Genomic DNA, 23253 nt, shown 5'->3' with positions numbered 1-23253 from the left:
ATTCGCCAACGCGTTTGCGCGGCATCGATCCGCGATACCTCGCAGTCTGCTGCATCTCCTCGACAAATGGCATGTCGTGCCAGTTTGACAGCGGATGTTCCTCGGAGAACCCGCCGTTTGCGTTTGTAATATGGAACATCGTTCCACTGTTCTCGATCGACGAGGAGATCGGGGAACAACCGAGGTGCGTTTAGACGGGCTGGTCATTGCTAACTTGTCAATTTTAACTTCACTTGCGTGCTAAATGCTTATTAACTCTTCAAAATTGCTCCATGTTGCTAAAAATATGACAACAACCGAATGCCAATATAGTAGAATGATCCTTTTTAGCCTTGCGCTGCAAGCGTCTTCCTTCTGGAAAGATAAATTTCAGATTTACCAAATGATATCAAAAACCTGAATTAGGTTGCAGAGGACTGAACTTGATTGCCTCGTGCGTTTTAATCTTTGCTATTTATAGATTAATGAAGTAGACAGACAGATTACTTTTACATCAAGTTAATTAGATTCTAAACATATTCTCTCTCTCTCTCTCTCTCTCTCTCTCTCTCTCTCTCACACAGAGAAAGCGATGCGCAGCCTCGCTCGCAAGCTACTAGTATGGCCCGCGACGTTGGTGCTGTCCCTCCTGGCCTTCCGTCTGCTATTCGGCCGAGATTTTCGATTACCAACGACGACGCTCGTTTTTCGCGATGACGGTGATATCTCTACGTTGGATAACAGCCACGTTAATATAAATTCGCAGCAGGACGCTGGCCCACCAGGTCCACCCGTCTACGCAGCGGGCATGTACATGGCGGGTCAGCGACCTCGCAATGAAAGTGCCTGCAGATGGTACCATGGCTTGCCGGATGTCCTCTCCTATCCACCATCCAGACTCACGTGGAGCTCCGAAATCGGCGAGAAGAGTCCCTACAGGTAGAGATCAATCGTTTACTATCGTCTACATAAGATCATCGTTGTTTTTCTTCTTACGCATATATTTATAATTCAGCTTACAACTAAAGAACTGACATTGAAACAAAGTCATCAACACCGGAAAGTGGTACTCAACCGGAGGAAACGGAGCACGGAGAAAAAAGTTTGCTGGCACAGCATACTTTATGCTGTCGTAGCAGATTTTCTTAATCGTCGTATTAACAGAGAGATTATTGTTTTAGGAGCGCCTGATTGCATCAACGTTACTTTGATTTTAAGCGAGGCTTGAAACTCATCTCACTCTATCTCTTCATCTCTTTTGGCTTTACAGAAAGAAAGTGAGAGTTTTAAACTTCGCTTAAAGTTAAAGTAACATTGGTGCAACTGGGGGAGGGGGAACCTTACTAATCTATAATTTAAAAATAATTTTCTTGGAAATTTGCTGCAATGCGGGCTTAACGTTTTACCTGAAATGAAATTTATTCTAGCTGTACATTCTCTCATATCTCTACAAACTAATTTATGCAGCAATATCCTTCTATTTTAATAATAAAACGAATTAAATATTGGACAATAGTATAATAGGAGCCTTCGCTATTCGGTCGCTTTCGCGTTGAATGTATCATGCGATGATTTTGCTGCGACAGCGAGAATTCTTTTTCTCCGTGCAGGGTTCTGCCATTCGTGTTGCTTGGCGCCGTTGAAGCGACAGACAGTTTGCCCCAAGTCACGCTGTCCACACACGCCACCGCCGATCAGGTTTACGGAATCGTGGAACTCGCCAGACGGTGGGAGGGACCGCTCAGCCTGGCGGTATTTGCACCAGGCCTCGACGCCGGCCTTGCTGTCGCTCAGCTTGATCGAGCCTGTCGTTGCGAACCTGCCATGTACAAGGTCTCCTCAACTTCCTTGTCATGATCGCGAATCTCTTACCAATTAGTACAATGCCTACACTCTATCGACTCTCGAAGTTTTCATGTTTTCGTTATACGAGTATATAACAATGCGAGAACTCGGGGAAATCTGCGCTTTTAGGTCACTTATATATATACATTACAACACTTTATTATCGTACAAGAGAAATTTTTTGTAGATCAAGTTTCTTTGTTAGTTATTTAGTTAAAATTAAATCTTACTAGGTAGTTTGCTTAAATGTAATGTGTAAGGCACAGTATTGTATACACGGAGTGCACATAATTTCAGCTTTTTTTTTATGTTTCTTACACATTGCTTTAATTTCATCGGTCGATTTTCATTTAATACTGTACATTACTTATGTTACAATAATTTTCTAGATGCAAGGTAAAATTATTCATGTGACACGCGGTGGAGAAAAAAACTGATGTGAAAGTATGTTGTGTGAAGGCATGATAGCAGATAGACGCGAATTCCATTATATCAAAATATGCTTGCTTGCGATTAACATAGTCATTCTAATCTATAATGCAGAATACATATTATTACATATCTCTTAATTAAGATTATTAAAACCGATTATAAGAATGTATAAATTGTAAACCGTAGAAGTATCGCATATACTTGTCCGTATTTTACGATTAAAGGGCTTATATCTAATTAATGGTATTAAATGTGATACAAAATATCTCTAATAAATTTATTTAAAAGATAAAAGTTTAACACAACGTAAATAATTATTTCAAAATTTATGATCTGTTATTCAATAACTTTAACAATCAAATATGAATGATTTAAGAATCAGATATTTATTAATTCGTGTGAATAGCGCTACTTTTCGACCTAATTAGCTTAATATGAAATTCTGTTCATATAATGCCTTATCCCTATGATTTTGTAGGTCAATGTATAATATATGGTACTTATAACACTTTTGATATATCATTTTCTTTTTTTTTACCTGTATATATTTTGGACACAATATCATGCGTCTTCTGTTATCGTTCCGCCCTTTTCTCGTATATTATACGATGTACATAAAATTCACATTCATTGTAATCCTTTTTACTTAATGACCCTGCAATTGCAGGTTTCCGTCCACCTGGTGTTTCCGGCCGGTCGACCGCCCGCCCTGAGCGCAATCAGTCGTACCCATCAGGGCGATTGCGCTGCCTCTGATCTCCAATGGCGGCAGGCCGAGACCGAGAGGCGGAAGAGGAGAATGACATATCCCATCAACGTCGCCCGGAATATGGCGAGAACGATGGCGAACACATCCCGCGTGCTTGTCTCGGATATCGAGCTGTTACCGAGCGCGCGGCTGGCTTCCGGCTTCATGGAGATGGTGCACCATAGGCCGCCCAAGCACGGTGTAGTCTTCGTTGTGCCTGTATTCGAAATAGAATCCAATGAACAGCCACCGGCAACGAAGCGCGAACTGCTCGCCGCCTGCAGTGCCGGCTTGGCGGTATATTTTCATAGGTATACATAGACATGTATATACGAGTATACGTATACAGGATTTATGTCTGTGGCACGTTTCGAATGTCCTAAATTTGAAATCGTTGACTCGCGTCAACTAAGTCAACTTTCTCTCGTGTCTCGTAAGAATTGAATAAAGTATTCATATTGAAATTGCAATGTACGTTCAATAACGGGACAAGACGCCTCTCGCAGGTTTGTCTGTCCACACTGCCAGCGATTTCCTGGGCTGACCAGGTGGTTGATTAGACCGGACCCGGGTAGGATCCGACCACTTATCGTTACCAAAAGGGAATATCCGCATCACAGATGGGAACCGCTCTTCATTGGCACACGCGATGACCCGCTCTACACAGAGGAAATGTCCTGGGAAGGCAAGCAAGACAAGATGGCCCAGGTATAAGGCAATTTCCTTTAGAGAATCATCTCTAATAATTGCAAAAGTTTACTCGCATTATTCTCTAATACACGTATCCAATGTAGATTAATTTATCTAATCTAAATTCGACTTAACTACTCTTCATCTTTTTTTAATTCTAAGAATTAGAAAAAATTAAGAATTAATTAAACCACGATTAAAATGAATCTATATTGAGATGAAAATGAGAATAAAAACATACAGCACAGATCATTCCAGTAATATTGCAGTAACATTGCAGCAATTAATATTATTGCAAGTTTTATGCTGTATGGGAAGTAGATTTACCTAAAGTGTAATAATTATTCATAACTTTTCACTATTAATATCTTACTTGCAAGATCCTATGTGTCTTTCAAGGTCTCTATTTCTTATTTCATATATAGATGTTCGAGATGTGTCTTTTGAATTACCGTCTGGTCGTGCTCGATGGTGCCTTTTTAGTGCATACTCCGGGAATCAAACGAAAAACACACAAAATCAATGCAGCCACACAGGAGTTCTTCCGGTCACATGAAAGGAGAAATGCGAGGATTTATCAACGTGTGATAAAGCGTCTAATCAAGCGATATCCGATCAATCGTAGATGTGCGCACTGATATATATTCACCGCGAGAGATCTCGGCGCGATAATTATAAGCCTTCTTGAAAAAAAAGAAGAGATAAGAGGGACCGCTTCGACACATGCGGTGCCTGTATCCGTATACAATAGAAAAATATTTTTCGGTGACGTCGAATTTTATATTAGACTTAGGAATGGCTACGAGTTGGCACCGGTTGCTTTTTCACAGCAAAAATATCATATATATATAATATATATATATATATATATATATATATATATAATTTTTCCTTCTAATTAAACAAAACCTTCACGGTTTTTTAAATTAAATATTAAGAACTTCGATCAAAATTTGATTAACTTTATCAATGATTAATTAATTTAGTTAATATAAGAGACGCTTATAACAAAAATTCTAATTGTATAATTCGTTTATCTTAATCTAATATTTCTTCTCATATTCGAATTAATAATTCTATTCATGTTAATAAAATCCTATAGATATTTTCCAATAAATTAATCACTGATTAAGTTAATCAGTGATTAATTTAATCAGAATTGCTTAAAATAAATTGTTAATTATATATTCCTTGTTCCTAATTTTTTCTACATGTTAGGCAACAAGAAAACAATATAGAAAAAACATAAAACATACAGTACAGGCAATAGGAGTCAACGCTGGTTATCCAATTAGCGCAATTCTTAATACTAAAAATATAAACCTTGACTTTTTGAACGTTTCCACTCATGGTTTGAGTCTTCATCAGCAATCTTTCCCCCTAGCGCAACGGTTGGAGTATTGCATAACAAAATAATATCTCCAACGTTTTTCCTCTCAAAAAAGAAAACAATAATTTTAATCATGTTAACAGAATAGTGTAAAATAGATATGTCTTGATAACAGAATTGCTTTTTTATATGATTCATCGTTCTTAATCTAATCTTGTTCCAAATTTTATTTTGACAGAGACGCAGTTATAATTTCTTAATAAGAAATTATAATTGTCTCTGTCAAAATAATAACGTAGACAGTACCTGATAAATTAATTAAAATTATTAATATTGTCTTAAAATTCGCCGATTAATTTAAATCAATTAAAGTTTAATCACCTCACCGGTTGTCCACCTAAATGCTCCCCAGTTATCATTTTATCATTATTTTTTACAATAAATTTACAATTTTTGAAATACTTACATCAGCATCAAATTATTAACATTTTTCTAAAATGTTTTTAATTAAACAAAGCATAACCTTAGCGTTTAATTAAAATTTGAAAAATTTCGATCAAAATTTGATTAAATTTATTGCAAGTTAATTTAGTCACAAAGTACAAGATATGTTTATTAACATTAATATTATTAAATTGCGTGTTAATTTATATGTGAGGTTATCATATTATACTATTCTAAGTTGAATTCATGATTACGTTTCAAGACTAAAAAGATATCGGCGGGTGGTTTACAGAATTGAATTTAATAAATATTTTGTGTGATCGAAGTTCTTAAATTTTTTATTTAAAAAATATAAACGCTATGCTTTGTTTATGATTAAAAGCATCTTAGGAAAATGTTAATTTAATGCTAATATTTAATTAAAAGCATCTTAAAAACTGCGAAATAATTTATTGCGAAAAATAATTATATATATATATATATATATATATAAATAATTCACACTGAATATTTAAGTATTAAGATTCGCTTTGACCGAAAATAGGATTTCTCTTAATTCAGTTTATCCTTGTTTAACATTAGATGAATAACAAGGATAAAATAATATATGGCACTCGGATGGAAATCTGAACATAGCTCAATTTTTTTCAAAAACCAGTAATATAACAACTATTTATTACAGTTCCTATGGACAAGCCTTTTATCTGCATAACACATATAAGAATAGTATCAGAGAGAAACTCTCTGATAGTATTATCAAACAATGTCTTTAGTTTGGATATAGCAATTTAAATTTCAAAATGAAACAGTGATGAAGAAAATTTGCAAAAATATATGAACGGAGATAAAAATAGCTCTTATATTATAGTAGTGTATACTCTGAAGATATATAAACAAAAAAAAAAATAACCTAATGAAACAGCAAAGTTTGTAATGATTCAGACAACACAAAGTATCCAAAATCAAGATATAAGATGTTTTTTTTAGTGTCTAAAAAACGTCTTATCTCTCAATTTTGGACTTTGTATTGTCTGGAGTTTCAAATGGCCGCGTTGAGATAGGTAAGCTGTTATTGGTCGCCGTGACCGTCTAACGGGAAGTCAATGACCAATGGCGTTCTAAATCAGTTGTAACGATCTGCTTTTCTAAAGTGCCTTTCAGAGCAGAAAGATATTCCGGCCGCCATTCGTATTTATATCGTCTCAAGTTTGTTTGTACGTTTGATAATTTTCACGAAAAATCACTCAGAAAATGCATTTCGTCAACATAACGATACAACGATAAACGACAATCACTAATAGAGTAAATCCTGTGAAATCGGAAGAATAAATCTTCAAACGTTGTTCGTCGATTAATCGTATGATTTATAATCATAGCCGTGGCCATCCGATGAGTCACCGGTAACCTCGACAGCTTTTTTCCTCCTCCTCTTCTCACATGACAGAGACTGTGTGTAATTTATAGCTTAGATAGTCACATAATAATAATAATGGTACATAGCATAGTGAAACCACGGAAAGTTGAGCTAATCAGTGTTGATTCATCAGGTCACTGAGGCCCGATTGCACCAACGTTTGACATTTTTCATCATCAACTTACCAATTAAAAAATTTTGTAAAACAATCATATATATTCCCACTTTCATGTATGCAGAATCGCGCCGTCCGCAACAGAATTTTTTAATTATATACTAATGTAAAATTTCGACGATATAATAATTTGAATGTTTGCATGAGCGACGTTTTTTTTTATGAATTTCTGCAACTTACAAACGTAAATAGCTTGACAAAAAAAATTACATTGTTTTCATAAAATACCTGTCTCATATTTTTTATCTGTAGAATATCAGCAAATTAAAAAAAAAATCGAAAAAAATTGTAAGTGACGGTTTCAAAGGTACCCGGCATGGAATGCCTCACCTGTGAGATTGAAAGAGAAAATTATATCTTTTGCTTTCTGCAATTATATAAATACCTATTTAGATTTAACGCGGTCCTACAATAGAAGTACTGGTCTTCGGTCGTAAAAAATTAACCAATCATCGAATAATTGAGAATAATAATTAATAGGTGCATCCAGAAGCACGACCGCTTACTGAGCGCTCAGTGAGCTCTTGCATCTGATTGGCATATTCCATTAGATCGAAAAATATAGACCAAACAGATACAAGAGCTCAATGAGCGCTCAATGAGCGGTCGTGCTTCTGGATACACCTAATGAGAAGAGAAGAATAATTAATTATAATTGGTCAATTTTCTACGACTTGAGATATCCTACGACCGCTACGACTTAATTATTATAGACACTGTATTATAATTACTCGAATAAAGTTTCGAAACGCAAATTGATAATTTCCTCTCCGAATAGAGTATATGTAATTTGTAGTTTGCATTAATAAAAAAACCTTCTATTTTTATTCATTTTCAAAAACCTTCCTTCGACCTGTCGATGGTTCTTAAAACCTTCCAATGGAACACTGGAGCTAATACCGAATTGTCAAATAAGGCTGAAGTACCCGAGGAAGAGCAACAGAGCGTCGCTGACAGTTGCTGATTCCATCAATGGACACATTTGTGTAAAAAAGCAGAGCGGACAATAGAAGAGAGAGAGAGAGAGAGAGAGAGAGAGAGAGAGAGAGAGAGAGAGAGGGAGAATACCCAGTACAAGTCGTGTAGTACAAGTCGTAACTCGCAAGTCGCGTCGCGACTGCCGAGATCGGAGACGATCGGATGTGCCCGTTTTTGCCGGGTGCACACCTCTCGACTACTCTCGACTCTCGAGTCTCGTCGGGTAGGAACTCATGCACACGCCACGCCATGCCACATACCACCACATACCGTACACAACTGCGGAATCGCGTGCGGTAAGGTAATCGTTAATTACAAGTGTTTCGTCTCTCGTCACTCGTGCAACGCCGGTGGCAGTGTGGCAGTGTGGCCTGTCAGTCCTGTCATCTGTGTGGCAGTAGGCAGAGTGTGTCGGCCGGTATTGTGTGGTGTGACGTGACTATCAGAGCGAGCAGAAATAGTCACGCGGCCAAATAGGTTCGTTCATTTATTATCTTGAATAATATTAATTACTACTGCTCCTTTTGATGGTAGCGACAGTGGTGAAATACTGATAGCAAGACTTAGATGCCGGTTTTAATTGCCATTATCGTAAGACGTTGATGAGGTCCCCCGTCCCAGTCGCCTTATCGTCGTCGCCCTTCTCATTCAGGCGATTCAGGCGATAATCGGAGCGGCAATAGCGGCATTCCGGCTAATTCCAATAGCGCACGCGCGCGTTAGCGGTTAGTCTACAGTGATCTACACTCTTGACTCTTGACTCTACAGGACAGCCAAAACGGCGCAGCCCGTGGTACGAGCGGTACGAGCGGTACGAGCACGCGCGTTTTTACCTCACTACAGTCACTACTCTCGACAGTCTCGACATTCTCGTCCGTCCGGTAGCGCGTTTCAGATCGCGCCGTACATGCCGAAGCCGAAGCAGCCACAGCGGCTCCGGGTAAGTACATCAAGTACGTGCTTGTGTGTCTGTCTCTGTCTTCTTACCGAGATCCACCTCACCTTCTCTCTCTTTCTCTCTCGCTTTGCATGTCTATTCGTGTGTATGTGTCTTTTCTTCCTACTCCTTCACTCAATTGTGTTAGTACAGCAGCAATGATAGTATGAATGATTTATGTTGTTTAATTTTAGTAGCTTGATATCATGATTTTTTTTTAACTTTTCCTTTGTGTCGTTAAGCACTCTTACTTGTTGATAAGTCCTCTGTAATTATTAATATGAAACTAACGTTATAATTATTTATAATATATGTTTTAGGCATATGTGTTAGAGTTGTAGTTTCTACCACCCTTGTTCTTAGACGTTTTTTCTTATCAAAAATATTTGTTTGCAGAACACAGAGAAATGAATATTTTCCTAAATATATCGGCCACCTTTTGGTCACCACACATTTGGTTACCTCCTAACATTACATGGGAGGATATCAGTCCAAATGCAGACAATAAATATGCTAATTATCAGCATTTAATATATCCGCTGCCTATGGCAATCGTTCTCTTAGGAATAAGATATACTCTTGAAAGGTAAGCTTTCTAGATTTTTTCCCTTTATTGGCCGTATAAATAAATTTTATAGCTTATTTCAAAGTATTAATGCTTTAAACAAACACTGAGTGTGATAGTAGACCAATACAATTGAATAAAGAAAGTTATTCAGTCCAAGTTAAATCTTAGTGCTTAACAATATAATTTTGATGCAAAGTTGTGTATATATATATATATATGTGTGTATATTAATATATTTATTAATATACATATTCATATATATGTATAATTAATATATTTATAAATATACTGGATGATCCGAAATTCACGAATACGGAGTACAGGACATGATACTTCATGCTAAAACAAAAAACTTTTTCCTTTAGCAAAATTGCGTCCGATAAATATTTTTTGCGCTTATTTGTTAATTTTAATCTGCTCTCCTGCAAAAACTACTTATCGGACGCAATTTTGCTAAAGGAAAAAGTTGTTTTTTGTGCTAAAGCGAACAACCTTTTCCTGTAGTAAAATTACGTTCGATAAATAATTTTTGCGTTTACTTGTATAACTTCAACCTGCTCTCCTGCAAAAACTACTTGTTAGACGCAATTTTACAAAAGGAAAAAGTTGTTTCTTTTAACATAAAGTGTCCTGTACTCCGAATTCGTCAATTTCAAATCACTGTATAATATTAAGCATGAAGAAATTATTACATTGAAAAAGATCTTATTTTAACAGCATTATTTTAATTGAAAATAATCTTGTTGATTTATATAACAACAGCGTCAATGAAACAAATAAAATTTTATTAAAACAAAAGTGTAAGTATTTGTTTTATTAATATTGTTATTGAATTAACAAAATTATTTTTAATTAAGATAATGCTGTTGATGCAACATCATTTTTTTCAATGGCAATCATGGTGGAAGGGATAACATGGTGTGTACAGTTTGTAACCTTCTTTCTCTGAATCTCCGATCTCTCTGTCTATGAATGTTGATAAAAGCCTAAGGGCTGCCAACTGTGAAACGCTAAACATGGGGCGATATTCATAGTCCGTTTTTATTCGGAGATTTAGACAAAAGAAGGTTGCAAACTGTGTGTACACACCATGTTATCCTTCCACCATGGTGTCTATCATCCAGGTTTGTAAACGGTGCGCCGATTTTATTTTCGCTCTTGAAATTCTAAACTGAAATTAGGATAAGATAATATTACAAATTGAATTGATAAGTATCTTAAAACATAAAAAATATTACTTCAACCCGGGTTTCAATGAAATTCTGAACCTCCTATATCCTGTAACGGATATTTAACAATTCGATCACTGATGCATGGTGACATTTATCGTGGTATCTATTATGATACCTATTTAGCTAATTGTAAAATCTAGCTCAGATCTCGAATATCCTTTTTCCTTACTTTTAATGTTTTATTTTTAAAAAAATTAGATTCATGTACATTATATATTGCTATTGAAAAGATTACATCAATGAAATTACAAAATGTATATGTAATATCTAATACATGATAAAAGATTTATGTGAACCTTTAAAGTAACACATGTATATATAATTTCAATGTTTAAATAGGTATTGGTTTGCTCCCTTTGGAAAATCGCTTTCTATAAAAAATACTAGGAGCAAAAAGGCAGTATCCAATGAGATACTAGAAAAAGCGTATCTTAGTAAAAAAACCAAGTATAAACAGGTGAGTGACTAATGATTTATATGACCCACGATCTATGATCAATGACCATCAATAATGATTGAATATTTATGCAAAGAAAACTTTTTTATTCATATTAACAATGGCTGCGTTCAGAAGAGAAAGCAGCTTTGCAACTGTTGTAAAATTCTTCAATATAATTGGTCTTGCCCTTAGTTCCTCATTAGATCTAAATAATATAAACCAATCATATTCAAGAATTTTACAACAGTTGCAAAGCTGCTTTTTCTGCTGAACGCAGCCATTGAAATTGAATGCCATGGGGGTCACCGATGACCGGCACTCAGTTTGTCGATAGCGCCGTGAGGGGCACCGGTGACCGGCGATGTCAAGATTAATAGAAACACATAATTCAAATAAATGTCAATATTTCTAAATTTTAACACAATATGTATCGCATGATAGTAGATTCATGTATTGGTCTTGGGCAAGTCGTATAAGCGTGACATTCAATGTATTAAGAAATATCAGGAATATTAAAAATAGTATAAATAGTGCTAATTGATATATATGTTTTCATGTATATCTATTGTTTACTACATGAAAACTTTGTAACACGTAATTTATGTTTTAAGATTTTGGCATTGGCTAAACAATTAGATTGGTCTGAAAGGCAGGTAGAAAGGTGGCTTCGGTTGCGTCGTTCTCAGGACAAGCCATCTACTCTTACAAAGTTCTGCGAAAGTTGGTTAGTCGTCGTCTTAATTCACTATCTCGTATCGTGCATAAATATTACATTGTCAAATCATCATACACATATATGATTTTTTTTCAGTTGGAGATGTTTTTATTATACGTATTCATTCTTTTACGGCCTTGTTGTCCTGTGGGATAAACCGTGGCTTTGGGATATAAAATATTGTTTTTACAATTATCCCTATCATCCGGTTACTGATGATGTGTGGTGGTATTATATGATATCAATGTCATTTTACTGGGCATTAAGCTTTTCTCAATTCTTTGATGTAAAAAGGAAAGATTTTTGGCAGATGTTTATTCATCATATAGCTACAATTGCACTTATGTGTTTTTCGTGGGTTGGAAATCTAACGAGGATCGGTAGTCTCGTTTTGCTTGTGCATGATTCTGCGGATATACTCTTGGAGGTAAGAATGCTTGAAAGAGAAAAATTATATTCTATATTTCAATTTATATATGCATTATTTTTAATTCGCAGGCGGCAAAATTGACCAAGTATGCAAATTATCAAAGACTTTGTGACTGTATATTTGCTGCGTTTACAATTCTCTGGGTTGTAACGCGTATGGGTGTGTACCCATTTTGGATAATTTATAAGTACGTATTAGTATATTTAGATTTTGAGCGATTAAATGTGCAGATTATTTGATACTGATGCCAATCTATTGTATGTTACAGTACATCTATAGAGGCGCCTAAGATAGTACCGATGTTCTTCGCGTATTATATCTTTAATTCTTTATTAGTTTTACTACTGTTTCTCCACGCAATTTGGACTTATTTAATCATTCAGATCGCATACCGTGCTTTCAATGCTGGTCAGGTATGTGCTGCTGATTTATATAAATTGTCGCGTGCACGTTCATTGGGACATTTTTTTGATATTAATGAACACACATCTATATGCTAATCTTTTCTTCTGGAAAAACTATTACAGATGGAAGGTGATATTCGCAGTAATAGCAGCGACGAAGTATCTGACACTTCGGTCAATAATACTCCCATAAACAGTACCGTAAATTACACTAACAAATCAAATTCGAAACCAAAAGCCCACTAACAAGACGCATGCCACATAGGTCACTATGTTAAAGATTGATTCCAAGGTAAAAAAATTCATCCGGACGTTTAGCCAGGGCTAATCTTTCTTCCTGCAAGTATAATGAAATCTTGAATACGACTTTAATCTTGTAATTCAAGACGCTAACGTTAACATACCTATTTAATCTCTCATGAAATTTAAAATGTATACTTTTCTCCTATTTCCCTTTCACAAGTGTTTCTCTTAAAAAACAGTTCAATGCTTTGTCACAAATTTGCTTGTGATCCTCTCAAATTTTAAATATATTTGCGTTTATATATAGGAATGCATTATATACACATATAAAGAACGAAAGAAAAAAAAAACAAGAGAGGATAAATCTTGAAATATCAACAATTTGTTCTGCTATAATTTCACCTTATTTAAGAATTAATTATAAGTATATATATTTCTTTTTGAATAAATTCTTAATGCTTAGTTAAGATAAGAATGGACCAAAGCCACCAAGACATTCGGTATCTGACCACCGTCGGGTCTTTCAGAGTCTAATATCGCGTAAATACTTTGAAAACTGTATTTATTTATTTTCGTATACTTTGTGAGCATTAGTTAGTGATTCATAAGTATAAAAACAATTCAATTAATAATAAATCTCTACTAATTACATACAATTCTCTCTTATTCTAACTCTTGATACGAAATTTAATTAAACTGTGGGTCAGCACATAAATCATAATTCACAAATTGCGACGATATAATTTAGCTTGAGCGCATCACAATTAATGTATTCCACGATGTCTATATATCGCTTGAGCTATTGAAAAGGGTAATTTTTGCATTTGTATAAATATATATCAATGAATAAATTTACGTAAATTGTACGTTGTGTACTTACGCACGAGTATTCACGAATAGTCAGTATTATTCTCTAATACTGGACTCGTACTCGTCTTCGTGTATCTCTAATAAAATTTCTTTACTGATTCTCGGATGTTCTTGTTTTTGCTTCTTTGTTTTTTGTCTCCCTTTCAATGCATATAAAAAAAATAGTGTTAGACACTCCATAACACAATACTTGTTTAAAATGTCCGCCATTTGGCAAACAGCCAGAACTTTTTCACTTAGCGAATGCAATTGGACGCACTCAAGTACATACTGCTGTACATTAAACTAGAGAGCTTCTATAATATTATATCTGTAATATTAAATCGTCGTACACACAAATTGATGTAAAGAAGTGCATTTGATATTATTTAATAATTTAATATTTTATAAATATAGAAACGAGTTAAATCGCTACATCATTTTATTGTGCTGTTAGATAAAATATTTTATAATTATAAGTGCGTTCAACCGAATTCGATATAAGGTTCTGTAAGTGGCACTATTTTTCTATTTTTTTCTCCTTTTTTCTTCACATCATGCGTACCTCATTTTTTTAAAATATACAGAACATGCAGTTACGAAGAACAAATCTATGACGATATTTCACCACCATATCAAGACTCCAATCGTCCAATTTTATATATTTTTTTTTTTTTTCAAAAAAGATGAAACGAAATTATTCTCGGCATGCGACGAGACAAAATCCCACGAGGTAAGATATCGCCTACGATCTTTAATGCTGTAACTTTGATTATTTCTGAGTTCATTTGCAATTACAAATTGCACGCGTGATTGCTTCACTCGTTCGCTCCAGCCTCCAGCCCACCCTGGCCGACCCTAGACCTGAAGTTCCGCCAGGGCCGCCATGTTTCGCTTGCTGAGTGCCGAGTAAATTAAAAATAGTAAACATTCTCCGAGAATAGACATGGCGGCACATGGTGTCAAAGCTTAGAGGAGTGGGCGTGCAGATTAGGAGCCGCCAAACTTATCGTTCTCACGACGTCACGCGATGTGCGTGTTAATGCGTGTTCGTTCGTGATTACATAAGTCGGTATAGCCACGTGACATCTCTTTTTTTCTTCCTGTTATATCCGGCTGCCATGCGATTTAAGTTCCGTTCCACATCTTCGAAGATACAGTAGTACTAAGGGTACCAAGTACAGTACACTTACATTCCACTGACCAATTGACGTCGAACGGAGAGGGGATCGTGACATTGATCTGACATTCAAATTTTAGCCGGTCCATGCCGCGATCACGCTATCAATTTCGTTAATTGTGCATAAAGTATCCTGGTAAAAACATGGGTGGCAAGTGGTCCAGCATGGATCCCTCACAAGTTGAGGTACCGGAGATAAAGACCCTCCTCGAGAGGGACCCATATCTGAAGCAGTACGAGATTGACATTCGACGAAGGTATTTTTCTTTGTGGCAATTTTATATATATAAAGGTTATGCCTGATTTGCACTACTTTGCGACATCCCTCCTAATTCGTTAAAAATATTCTGTGGTAATGCTACGTCACCTTTCCAGATATGCCCTGTTTAAGGATTACATTGAAAAAATAGAAGAGGGAGATGGGGACCTCAGGCAATTTACTACTGCATATGAGAACTTTGGTATTCATGTCCAAGATGACAATAGTGTTGTTGCAAAGGAATGGGCACCTGGTGCGCAGGAAGTATTTCTAACTGGAGAGTTTAGTATGTATATTTCTTATGATTACATTAATATATTTAATATTCAATCAGGATTATCCTTAGTTAGTATAACTATTTCATTGTATAGATAATTGGCAAAAAACTGCTACACCATATAAAAAATTAGAATATGGTAAGTGGGAATTGCATCTGCCTCCGAACGCAGATGGCAGTTGTTCTTTGAAGCATAACTCTGAAGTAAAGCTCATTATCAAAAGTCACAATAATGAGCTTCTTGAAAGATTGAGTCCCTGGGCAACTTATGTAACACAGAAACCGGATAAATCTGAAGGGACTACTTACAAACAACGTATATGGCATCCAGAAAATGTATTGGATAGTTATCACTAGAAGTGCTTCTGGCATGTGACAAAGAGATTTGTAATGCTTCTTTTCCAGACATACAAGTTCAAACATCCCAAACCAAAGAAACCAGAGAGTCTCAGAATTTATGAATGTCATATTGGAATTGGTACTCAGGAATGTCGCGTTGGCACCTACTTGGAATTTGCTAGGGATGTGATACCACGGATTGTAAAGCAAGGATACAACACGATACAAGTAATGGCGATCATGGAGCACGCTTACTATGCTAGTTTTGGATATCAGGTTGTATTATTTATATACACAATTTTAAAATTAATTATATAATTATGTATACAAGTGTCAGCTCTATAATAAGATTTTTTTATTCGGACCGACAAGAATTAAACACTAAGTATAAGCGTATTCAGGCCTATGACAGTCAAAGCTAGATCTTTTTTGCCTAAATAATTCCCAGTGAATTATCTATATCCTATATATGTACATGCATATATATCATATTTTTGTAGTTATTCAAACTGCGCGCCGAAATTTTTCCGGACTTTATCTAACGCAATTAAACTACTGCAATAATATCACAAGTTAAATTAAATTGACAATCTGCTGAAAACTTTAAATAAATTTATTGCGAAATATATTACCTCGGCCGGGACTTTGCGCGGCGCGCAGTTTGAATAACTACAAAAATATGATATATATGCGTGTACATATATAGGATATAGATAATTCACTGGGAATTATTTAGGCAAAAAAGATCTAGCGTTGACCGTCATAGACCTGAATACGCTTATACTTAGTGTTTAATTCTTGTCGGTCCGAATAAAAAAAATCTTATTATTGATTATACACGCTGCCTGCAAAAAAGCGTTATTGTTCTTACATATACTGATTATTGCGAAGAATATTACTAAGGGAATTATTTAGGCAAAAAAGATCTAGCTTTGACCGTCATAGGCCTGAATACGCTTATACTTAGTGACTCAGCTCTATGTTTTTTTTATTAAAATCAAAGGTGACTTCCTTCTATGCGGTTTCGTCTCGCTATGGAAATCCAGAAGAGTTAAAAGAGCTAGTGGATGTGGCACATCAGCATGGTCTCTATGTTTTGCTGGATGTGGTACATTCGCATGCTTCGAAGAATACTTTGGACGGACTAAATATGTTTGATGGTACAGACGCATGTTTCTTCCATAGCGGTTCTCGCGGCGAACACTCGCTGTGGGACAGTAGGCTGTTCAATTACGCGGAATACGAGGTACTTCGGTTTCTATTATCCAATTTGCGTTGGTACATCGAGGAATACGGTTTTGATGGATTCAGGTACTTAATTTTTTATAAGAACAGATCTAATTATACAAAAGTTAGTGATTTTCATACATAATATAATAAATTTTTATTGAAATTGCAATAATTTGACAGGTTTGATGGTGTCACATCAATGTTGTATCACTCAAGAGGCTTGGGACAAGGTTTCAGTGGTCATTATGATGAATATTACGGTTTGAACGTTGATGTGGAGGGCATAGTGTATTTAATGCTTGCTAACCATATGTTGCATGAAATATATCCCGAAATCGTCACAATTGCCGAAGATGTTAGTGGAATGCCAGGTGTTTGCAGGTACAAAACTTATATTAACTTCCATAAATCAAAGTGGATGAAAATATTAATTATATAAATAATTTTATAAATATTTCACAAAATACTAAAGACCTGTCGCTGAAGGTGGTATGGGATTTGACTACCGCTTAGCCATGGCTATTCCTGACAAATGGATTAAATTATTAAAAGAGGTCAAAGACGATGATTGGAAGGTTGGTGAGATTTGCTGGACACTCTCCAATCGAAGATGGATGGAGAAAGCGGTTGCTTATTCCGAGTCTCATGATCAGGCCCTCGTTGGTGATAAGACGATTGCGTTTTGGCTCATGGATAAAGAAATGTATACACACATGAGCACTTTGAGTCCACACAGTGAAATCATTTCTCGTGGCATTGCTCTTCACAATATAATCACGCTGATTACGCATGCTTTGGGCGGCGAAGCTTATCTAAACTTCATAGGTGAATAATAAACAAATAATAATTTTAGATTAATCTCTTACTATATGTGAGCAATTGTATCTCGAGATACGCATCAAAATTCATTCAAATTACGATTGAATAAAAATGTAAGCAATCAGATATTTTGATGTATATTTTACAGGCAATGAGTTTGGTCATCCCGAATGGCTAGATTTTCCGAGGGTCGGAAATGCAGATAGCTACCATTATGCCAGACGTCAGTGGAATTTAGTGGATGATGAATTATTGAAGTATAAATATATGAATAATTGGGATCGAGCTGTGAATATGCTCGAAGAGAAGTATGGATGGTTGCATGCCCATCCTGTAAGTAGCTTTATAAATTCGTGTTTTTGTCATTATTTGAGTGATTTTGATGTTCGATAATAAAGAAATAAAGAAATTTAAAGACTCAAGAGTGATATTTGAATTTATAGGGCTATGTGAGCTGGAAGCACGAAGATGATAAAGTGATCGTCTTTGACCGAAGTGATCTCACATTCGTCTTTAACTTTCATCCAGTCAAATCGTTCGCGGATTATCCGGTCGGTGTAAAAAATCCAGGAACATACAAGATTGTTTTGTGCAGTGACAATGAACAATTTGGAGGGGAATGTCGCGTAGACACGAGTGTGCAACATTTTACGCAACCAGAATCATTTTCTGCATATCAAAACAAAATGATGATCTACATTCCGCGCCGTACAGCGTTAGTTTACGCAAAAATTGGTAATGTATCAACGATACAATAGATTTCGTATTAATACTGTTCATAGCAATTAATATTAAAATAAAACTGATTACATTTTAGATGGTTAACTGCTGTCTCGTGAATGAAAACTGTTTGAAAATTGTATAACGATAAATCATATCTATCTAGTAATATAAATAAACGTAGGTATCATATATTTTTGTAAAACAATTCGATAAAATGTCTATATATTTAGGAAACTTATAAAGAAGATATATCGCGATATAAATCCTGAAAAAGGATCTTGTGAGTACAACTAGATTTCTCTTAGAAAAGAATTACAGTAAATGCTGGTGCATTTAACTTGTTTTCTCAGACATTATCGATCTATTCTAAGTCATTGAATTAATATATTTTGGATAAATTTTAAAATATTTTTCTATTGAATTTAGGGTGCGGTCCATTTGACGCTATAAATGCTTCGAAACTTTTGATTGACCGATCGAAAGAATTTTATTAACTGACCAATCAAAAAATGCTTCGAAGCATTTGTAGCATCAAGTGGACCGTAGCCTTAATCATATATTCTGAACAGAAGAGAGATGATTTATTATGATCTCTCAATTTATTCAATTCTAACAATTGTGCCTGTACATTCGCAAATACAGTTGGTTTACTACACAGATTTTATATTAAGATCTTTTGTATCCTAGTTGTTAATTTACAAATATATATATATATATACTCGTTTTTCGAAACTTAAAAAATGTATATATTTTTTTACATAAATAATACAATTGTTTCCTATCAAAGTTTAACATGTTGCTGAAACAGTACCTGTACTGTTTACAGTTTTTGCAACACAGAATTCGGCCTCGTTTACATCATAGTCTTTCATCTTCCTATCTAATATCCACCACTTTTCTAGAAAGCCTACATCCATTATTCTTTCATAGAAAGTTACATATCGTGGTTTTAAGTAAGGGCAGACAGCCTTGTATGAGGAATAATTTTTGTCATAATTATCCAACCAGATCAGAGACAAAACTCCTAGATTTAGCCTCCTGATTAATCCTTCATTGTAGCACTGTTCCAACCATTTTATGTGCTGTACAGAGACAGGATTGCGTATGGGTTCTCCTACTTGTATTAACTTTATACTATTTTGTATGAATTGTTCCCTGAACATAGTTTCATCTGGATTGTGTCGATTAGAGTAAAAGCAGCTTCCTAGAACTGTAATATGAATTTTTCTCACAGATATATTATAAATATTATTACACATTATATAAATATCACATCTTGAAAGTGACATAATCTGCGGACACTCAAAAAACAATACGCACGTGTAATATATATTGTAGCATGTACAGGACGCTCTGTGCAATCTTTGACTACATCTAATGCGACGTCCTTGTAATCTATATACAGACCATGCCAATATTTCGCTGTAAAACAATAAAACTATTTGTACATTACTTAAATAACTAGAATGTGATAATTCAACCATATATTTTGTAATATTATTTACCCCAGCGTTCGAGAAATGTGCCCTTAATTTTCTCAGGCATCTCATAATTCCTAATTTTAATGCCAATCTCATTAAATTTGGATGTCAGTGGCCTAAAGACTGCTCTGAGTCTATGAGAAAGCTGAAATATTTGTTGGGAGCTCATGTCGCAGAGAATCTTGGTAACGTCACGACAATAATACCATTACGCAAATTTTATGAGCCAGCCGCGACGGTATTTAAATCGCGATAGGTTATAACCAATTATGACATGCTGGGAACATAACATAACCGCAAATTCAACTCGAGATTGTGCGCCATCTAGCGGAATTTAGTTGCAACTATGTAACGTTAATGTCAATTCGATTGGTTACTTGCTAGAGAATTTCTGAAGCACTTCATGTCATAGTAACAATGGCCTACGGCGTCGTCTACAATACACGGAGTAAGAAGTAAGAGTAAGAAGTTGACCAATCACAGTCGAATAATGAGAAGAATAATCGACTGTGATTGGTCAATTTATTACTCTTACTTCTTACTCCGTGTATTGTAGACGACGCCTCATACATAGTGCATAATGGAATCAACCAATCGAAATTCTTCTTTTCCATGGAATGAGAGGAAAGGAAAGCTTCTGATTAGTTGATTCGCTTACGCATTATGCGTTATGCGTTATGCAAAAGCTTGTGTCGAGACTCTAAACATTTTTAGAAATTTCAAGTAAAGCCCTGAGCACAATGGAGGAAATATTAGGAACAGGAATAGATATTAAGATTTTAATCTATCAGATACCAGTTACACCGGAATATACGGTTTCTGATAGGTTGAAATCTTAATATCTATTCCTGCTCCTAATACTTTTTTCATTGTGCGCAGGGCCTAACGCGAACAAATCGCAAACATCGGTTTTCACGGCTGCCAGAAAAATAGGTTATTTTTTTCAGTTTTGCAGTTGGCAATATTGAAATTTAATTATCGGAGTTGGTGTGATCGGCTCAACATATGTGTCTGTTCTTTCTTGTAGCAGTTGGATTAGTATATACTTCTTGTACCTAAACTGAAATAGATATATATTTACGGTTTGGCAAAAACGTGATAGAAGTTCACGTGATAGAAGTTCAGTGCAGTTCAGTGCGGTAACAGAAAGAACAAGCCTTTAGCCGTCGACAGTCATGGCCGAAATCTTTAAAAGCGGAACATTTCGGGGAGGCGAGTGTCTAATTGCTTTTATGGTGCGTCTGTGGCGGTAAAAGAAAAAAAGAAAGTTTTATTCACATTCTTCTGTATATTTCGCGTATTTTTAGGAAAAAAGTGATAACCGTGATCTTAGGATGCTACGTAAGATTTTTTTGTGGACTTCAACCTTAAGATGGTTCTTTAGTAAATCGAGTTACCATAGAAATGTCATTTTTTTTTATATAATGAAGGTGTAGTACCGAAATTGCTGTGTGCAAAATTTTACAGCAGGTTAATGATGAAATAAGAGAGAAAAAGGAGTTGAAATAGTATCCTTTTATGTATAATTTAGTGACTGATAAGGTTCGCAGATGCTTCTTTGACTAATTGTACATAAATATTACCATAGACTTTTCTCAAAAATGAGATTATAATAGTTTAAAAAATTATGATTTTAATGATCACAAAAAGGTAATAAGTCAACGGCCATTCTGGAAAGATATTTTAGATATTTATATGCCTAAACTTGCATATAAATTTAACCTCAAAAAGTAAACATAATCTCATGTTGTTTTTGTTTGATAAAGGTGTTTGATAAAGCTAGTAGGCCTCTTGATTTACTATTGTATGTTCCATACTATTTCATTAAGTAGCCTGTTTTTTTGTTCCTGCACTAGACTGCACTAGCACTCTCTTCCTCACTTTCAACAAATATCAAACATATATCCATCTCACTTCAAGTTCCAAAAGTGTACACTAGTTCAGCTACAGAAAACAGACCTAAGATATACATATAGTTTTAATATTTTATCCAAATTATGCAGATATTTGTAATTTTGAGTAGGCACCTCTGGTAAGGCACTCCAAATTTTTTTCGCTCTTTACCAAAGAACCACCTTAAAGCAGAAAAAGCAGCTTTGCAACTGTTGTAAAATAAATTGGATCTGTATAAATCAATCATATTCAAGAATTTTACAACAGTTGCAAAGCTCCTTTTTTTTTTGCTGAACGTAGTCCTTGTCTCTGTGTCTGTCGTTTATAATTTGTTAATTTGTTATTTGTAATTTACTTTTTTATTCGCATTATAAAATGCAAATGCATATAGCTTTGATTTTCTGGTGCATTAAGGTATAACCATGATGGAATTGAGTATAATCTGTATAATACATGTATGTCTGATGGTGATATCCAAAACATAATTCAATTTTAATTTGTTTTGTCATTTTGTAAGAACATGGTATTTATTTATTTTATTTTTTTTTTGGTTATATCGACAAGTACACTAATGAAATAAGTAAAAAGTATAGACAAAGAAAATTATCTTCTTGTGCAGTTTCTATCACAATTTACTGGATATTGTGTATATCAACAGCATTAAATATGTAACTGTCATAGTAAATATATTTATTATATTTAGAACATCTCTTTCCAGATAGTAGGACCAGCTGAATTATGCCAGAAGATATCAGAGGGCTTATATCTAAGTGCAAAAGAAAGAAAGTGGCAGATATCTATCCATCAGTGTGAATCTATTACGGATGTGAAAACGAGGATAGATATCTCTGTGGATTTTATCATTTTTCCTTTTGACTTAAGAGCTTTGCACACCTTGTTAGAAGTAAGTCTCTTTCAAACAATTTTGAATGTAATCTTTTTATCGTGTTAAATGACTCATTATCTTTAGTTATTTATTAATTATTATTAATTAATGATTATTGATCTCTATTATTATTATTATTATTATTAATAATGTTTTAGGTAGAAGCTAACATAGCCAGGATAGATGAATATTATGTACTGTCTGGTGCAGTTTGCATAGTAAATTGCAATGGAATATCCAATGTTATGGGATTGATTCATAAGTCAAAGAAACTTTGTCACGATTATAATATTCGTTTTCTTTCTGTTAATATT

The 23253-nt window shown here is 34.9% G+C and overlaps 5 protein-coding genes across 7 annotated transcripts in view; 4 read left to right on the top strand and 1 right to left on the bottom strand.

Annotated features, from left to right (window-relative positions):
* Window positions 1-80: 80 nt before the first annotated feature.
* On the top strand, window positions 81-4526 carry LOC108760847 (beta-1,4-glucuronyltransferase 1). Of its 2 annotated transcripts, none has more exons than XM_018507094.1 (6): window positions 81-184; window positions 746-918; window positions 1590-1812; window positions 2924-3315; window positions 3511-3712; window positions 4120-4526. In XM_018507094.1, exons 1-6 carry the CDS (start codon window positions 95-97, stop codon window positions 4330-4332), a joined length of 1293 nt encoding a protein of 430 aa, XP_018362596.1. In that variant the 5' UTR covers window positions 81-94; the 3' UTR covers window positions 4333-4526. The 2 variants fall into 2 exon arrangements, with proteins under 2 accessions (XP_018362596.1, XP_018362595.1); XM_018507093.1 differs by having other exon boundaries at window positions 100-184; window positions 564-918.
* A 3655-nt stretch (window positions 4527-8181) lies between these two features.
* On the top strand, window positions 8182-14240 carry schlank (ceramide synthase schlank). 2 transcript variants are annotated; one of them, XM_018506867.1, is made up of 9 exons: window positions 8182-8512; window positions 8804-8975; window positions 9369-9558; window positions 11112-11229; window positions 11823-11935; window positions 12023-12353; window positions 12425-12543; window positions 12625-12769; window positions 12884-14240. In XM_018506867.1, the coding sequence occupies exons 3-9, from the start codon at window positions 9380-9382 to the stop codon at window positions 13004-13006; spliced, it is 1128 nt and encodes a 375-aa protein (XP_018362369.1). In that variant the 5' UTR covers window positions 8182-8512; window positions 8804-8975; window positions 9369-9379; the 3' UTR covers window positions 13007-14240. The 2 variants fall into 2 exon arrangements, with proteins under 2 accessions (XP_018362369.1, XP_018362370.1); XM_018506868.1 differs by lacking the exon at window positions 8182-8512 and having other exon boundaries at window positions 8766-8975.
* A 796-nt stretch (window positions 14241-15036) lies between these two features.
* Window positions 15037-19342, top strand: AGBE (1,4-alpha-glucan-branching enzyme). The gene is made up of 10 exons (XM_018506863.1): window positions 15037-15289; window positions 15408-15577; window positions 15663-15904; window positions 15974-16183; window positions 16911-17218; window positions 17318-17518; window positions 17610-17962; window positions 18105-18289; window positions 18400-18691; window positions 18774-19342. Exons 1-10 carry the CDS (start codon window positions 15177-15179, stop codon window positions 18779-18781), a joined length of 2082 nt encoding a protein of 693 aa, XP_018362365.1. The 5' UTR covers window positions 15037-15176; the 3' UTR covers window positions 18782-19342.
* An 88-nt stretch (window positions 19343-19430) lies between these two features.
* On the bottom strand, window positions 19431-20466 carry LOC108760747 (uncharacterized protein C19orf52 homolog). The gene is made up of 3 exons (XM_018506869.1): window positions 20185-20466; window positions 20000-20101; window positions 19431-19889 (listed from the first exon to the last, which is right to left on the bottom strand). Exons 1-3 carry the CDS (start codon window positions 20327-20329, stop codon window positions 19468-19470), a joined length of 669 nt encoding a protein of 222 aa, XP_018362371.1. The 5' UTR covers window positions 20330-20466; the 3' UTR covers window positions 19431-19467.
* Window positions 20467-21131: 665 nt separating this feature from the next.
* LOC108760749 (uncharacterized) overlaps window positions 21132-23253 on the top strand; it is a 2760-nt gene continuing 638 nt past the window's right edge. Inside the window, exons 1-3 of the mRNA XM_018506871.1 lie at window positions 21132-21395; window positions 22772-22957; window positions 23098-23251. Coding sequence (XP_018362373.1) covers window positions 21336-21395; window positions 22772-22957; window positions 23098-23251 — 400 coding nt within the window. The 5' untranslated portion in view covers window positions 21132-21335. The remainder of the gene's footprint in view (window positions 21396-22771; window positions 22958-23097; window positions 23252-23253) is intronic.

The sequence above is a fragment of the Trachymyrmex cornetzi genome, unplaced genomic scaffold (assembly GCF_001594075.2).
Source record: "Trachymyrmex cornetzi isolate Tcor2-1 unplaced genomic scaffold, Tcor1.1 scaffold23, whole genome shotgun sequence".
NCBI lineage: Eukaryota > Metazoa > Arthropoda > Insecta > Hymenoptera > Formicidae > Trachymyrmex > Trachymyrmex cornetzi.
This window is presented reverse-complemented; position numbering and strand designations above follow the sequence as displayed.

Excerpts from the sequence above, each read along its gene's own strand:
- LOC108760847 (XM_018507093.1), top strand. The coding sequence starts at position 572 with ATGCGCAGCCTCGCTCGCAAGCTACTAGTATGGCCCGCGACGTTGGTG. Across the intron at positions 1,813-2,923 it reads GCGAACCTGCCATGTACAAG|GTTTCCGTCCACCTGGTGTT; the intron begins GTCTCCTCAACT and ends CTGCAATTGCAG. Across the intron at positions 3,316-3,510 it reads TTGGCGGTATATTTTCATAG|GTTTGTCTGTCCACACTGCC; the intron begins GTATACATAGAC and ends CGCCTCTCGCAG.
- schlank (XM_018506867.1), top strand. The coding sequence starts at position 9,380 with ATGAATATTTTCCTAAATATATCGGCCACCTTTTGGTCACCACACATT. Across the intron at positions 9,559-11,111 it reads ATAAGATATACTCTTGAAAG|GTATTGGTTTGCTCCCTTTG; the intron begins GTAAGCTTTCTA and ends ATGTTTAAATAG. Across the intron at positions 12,770-12,883 it reads GTGCTTTCAATGCTGGTCAG|ATGGAAGGTGATATTCGCAG; the intron begins GTATGTGCTGCT and ends AAACTATTACAG.
- AGBE (XM_018506863.1), top strand. The coding sequence starts at position 15,177 with ATGGGTGGCAAGTGGTCCAGCATGGATCCCTCACAAGTTGAGGTACCG. Across the intron at positions 17,219-17,317 it reads TACGGTTTTGATGGATTCAG|GTTTGATGGTGTCACATCAA; the intron begins GTACTTAATTTT and ends ATAATTTGACAG. Across the intron at positions 17,519-17,609 it reads GGAATGCCAGGTGTTTGCAG|ACCTGTCGCTGAAGGTGGTA; the intron begins GTACAAAACTTA and ends AAAATACTAAAG.
- LOC108760747 (XM_018506869.1), bottom strand. The coding sequence starts at position 20,329 with ATGAGCTCCCAACAAATATTTCAGCTTTCTCATAGACTCAGAGCAGTC. Across the intron at positions 20,102-20,184 it reads CACATTTCTCGAACGCTGGG|CGAAATATTGGCATGGTCTG; the intron begins GTAAATAATATT and ends ATTGTTTTACAG. Across the intron at positions 19,890-19,999 it reads TGCTACAATATATATTACAC|TTCTAGGAAGCTGCTTTTAC; the intron begins GTGCGTATTGTT and ends TTCATATTACAG.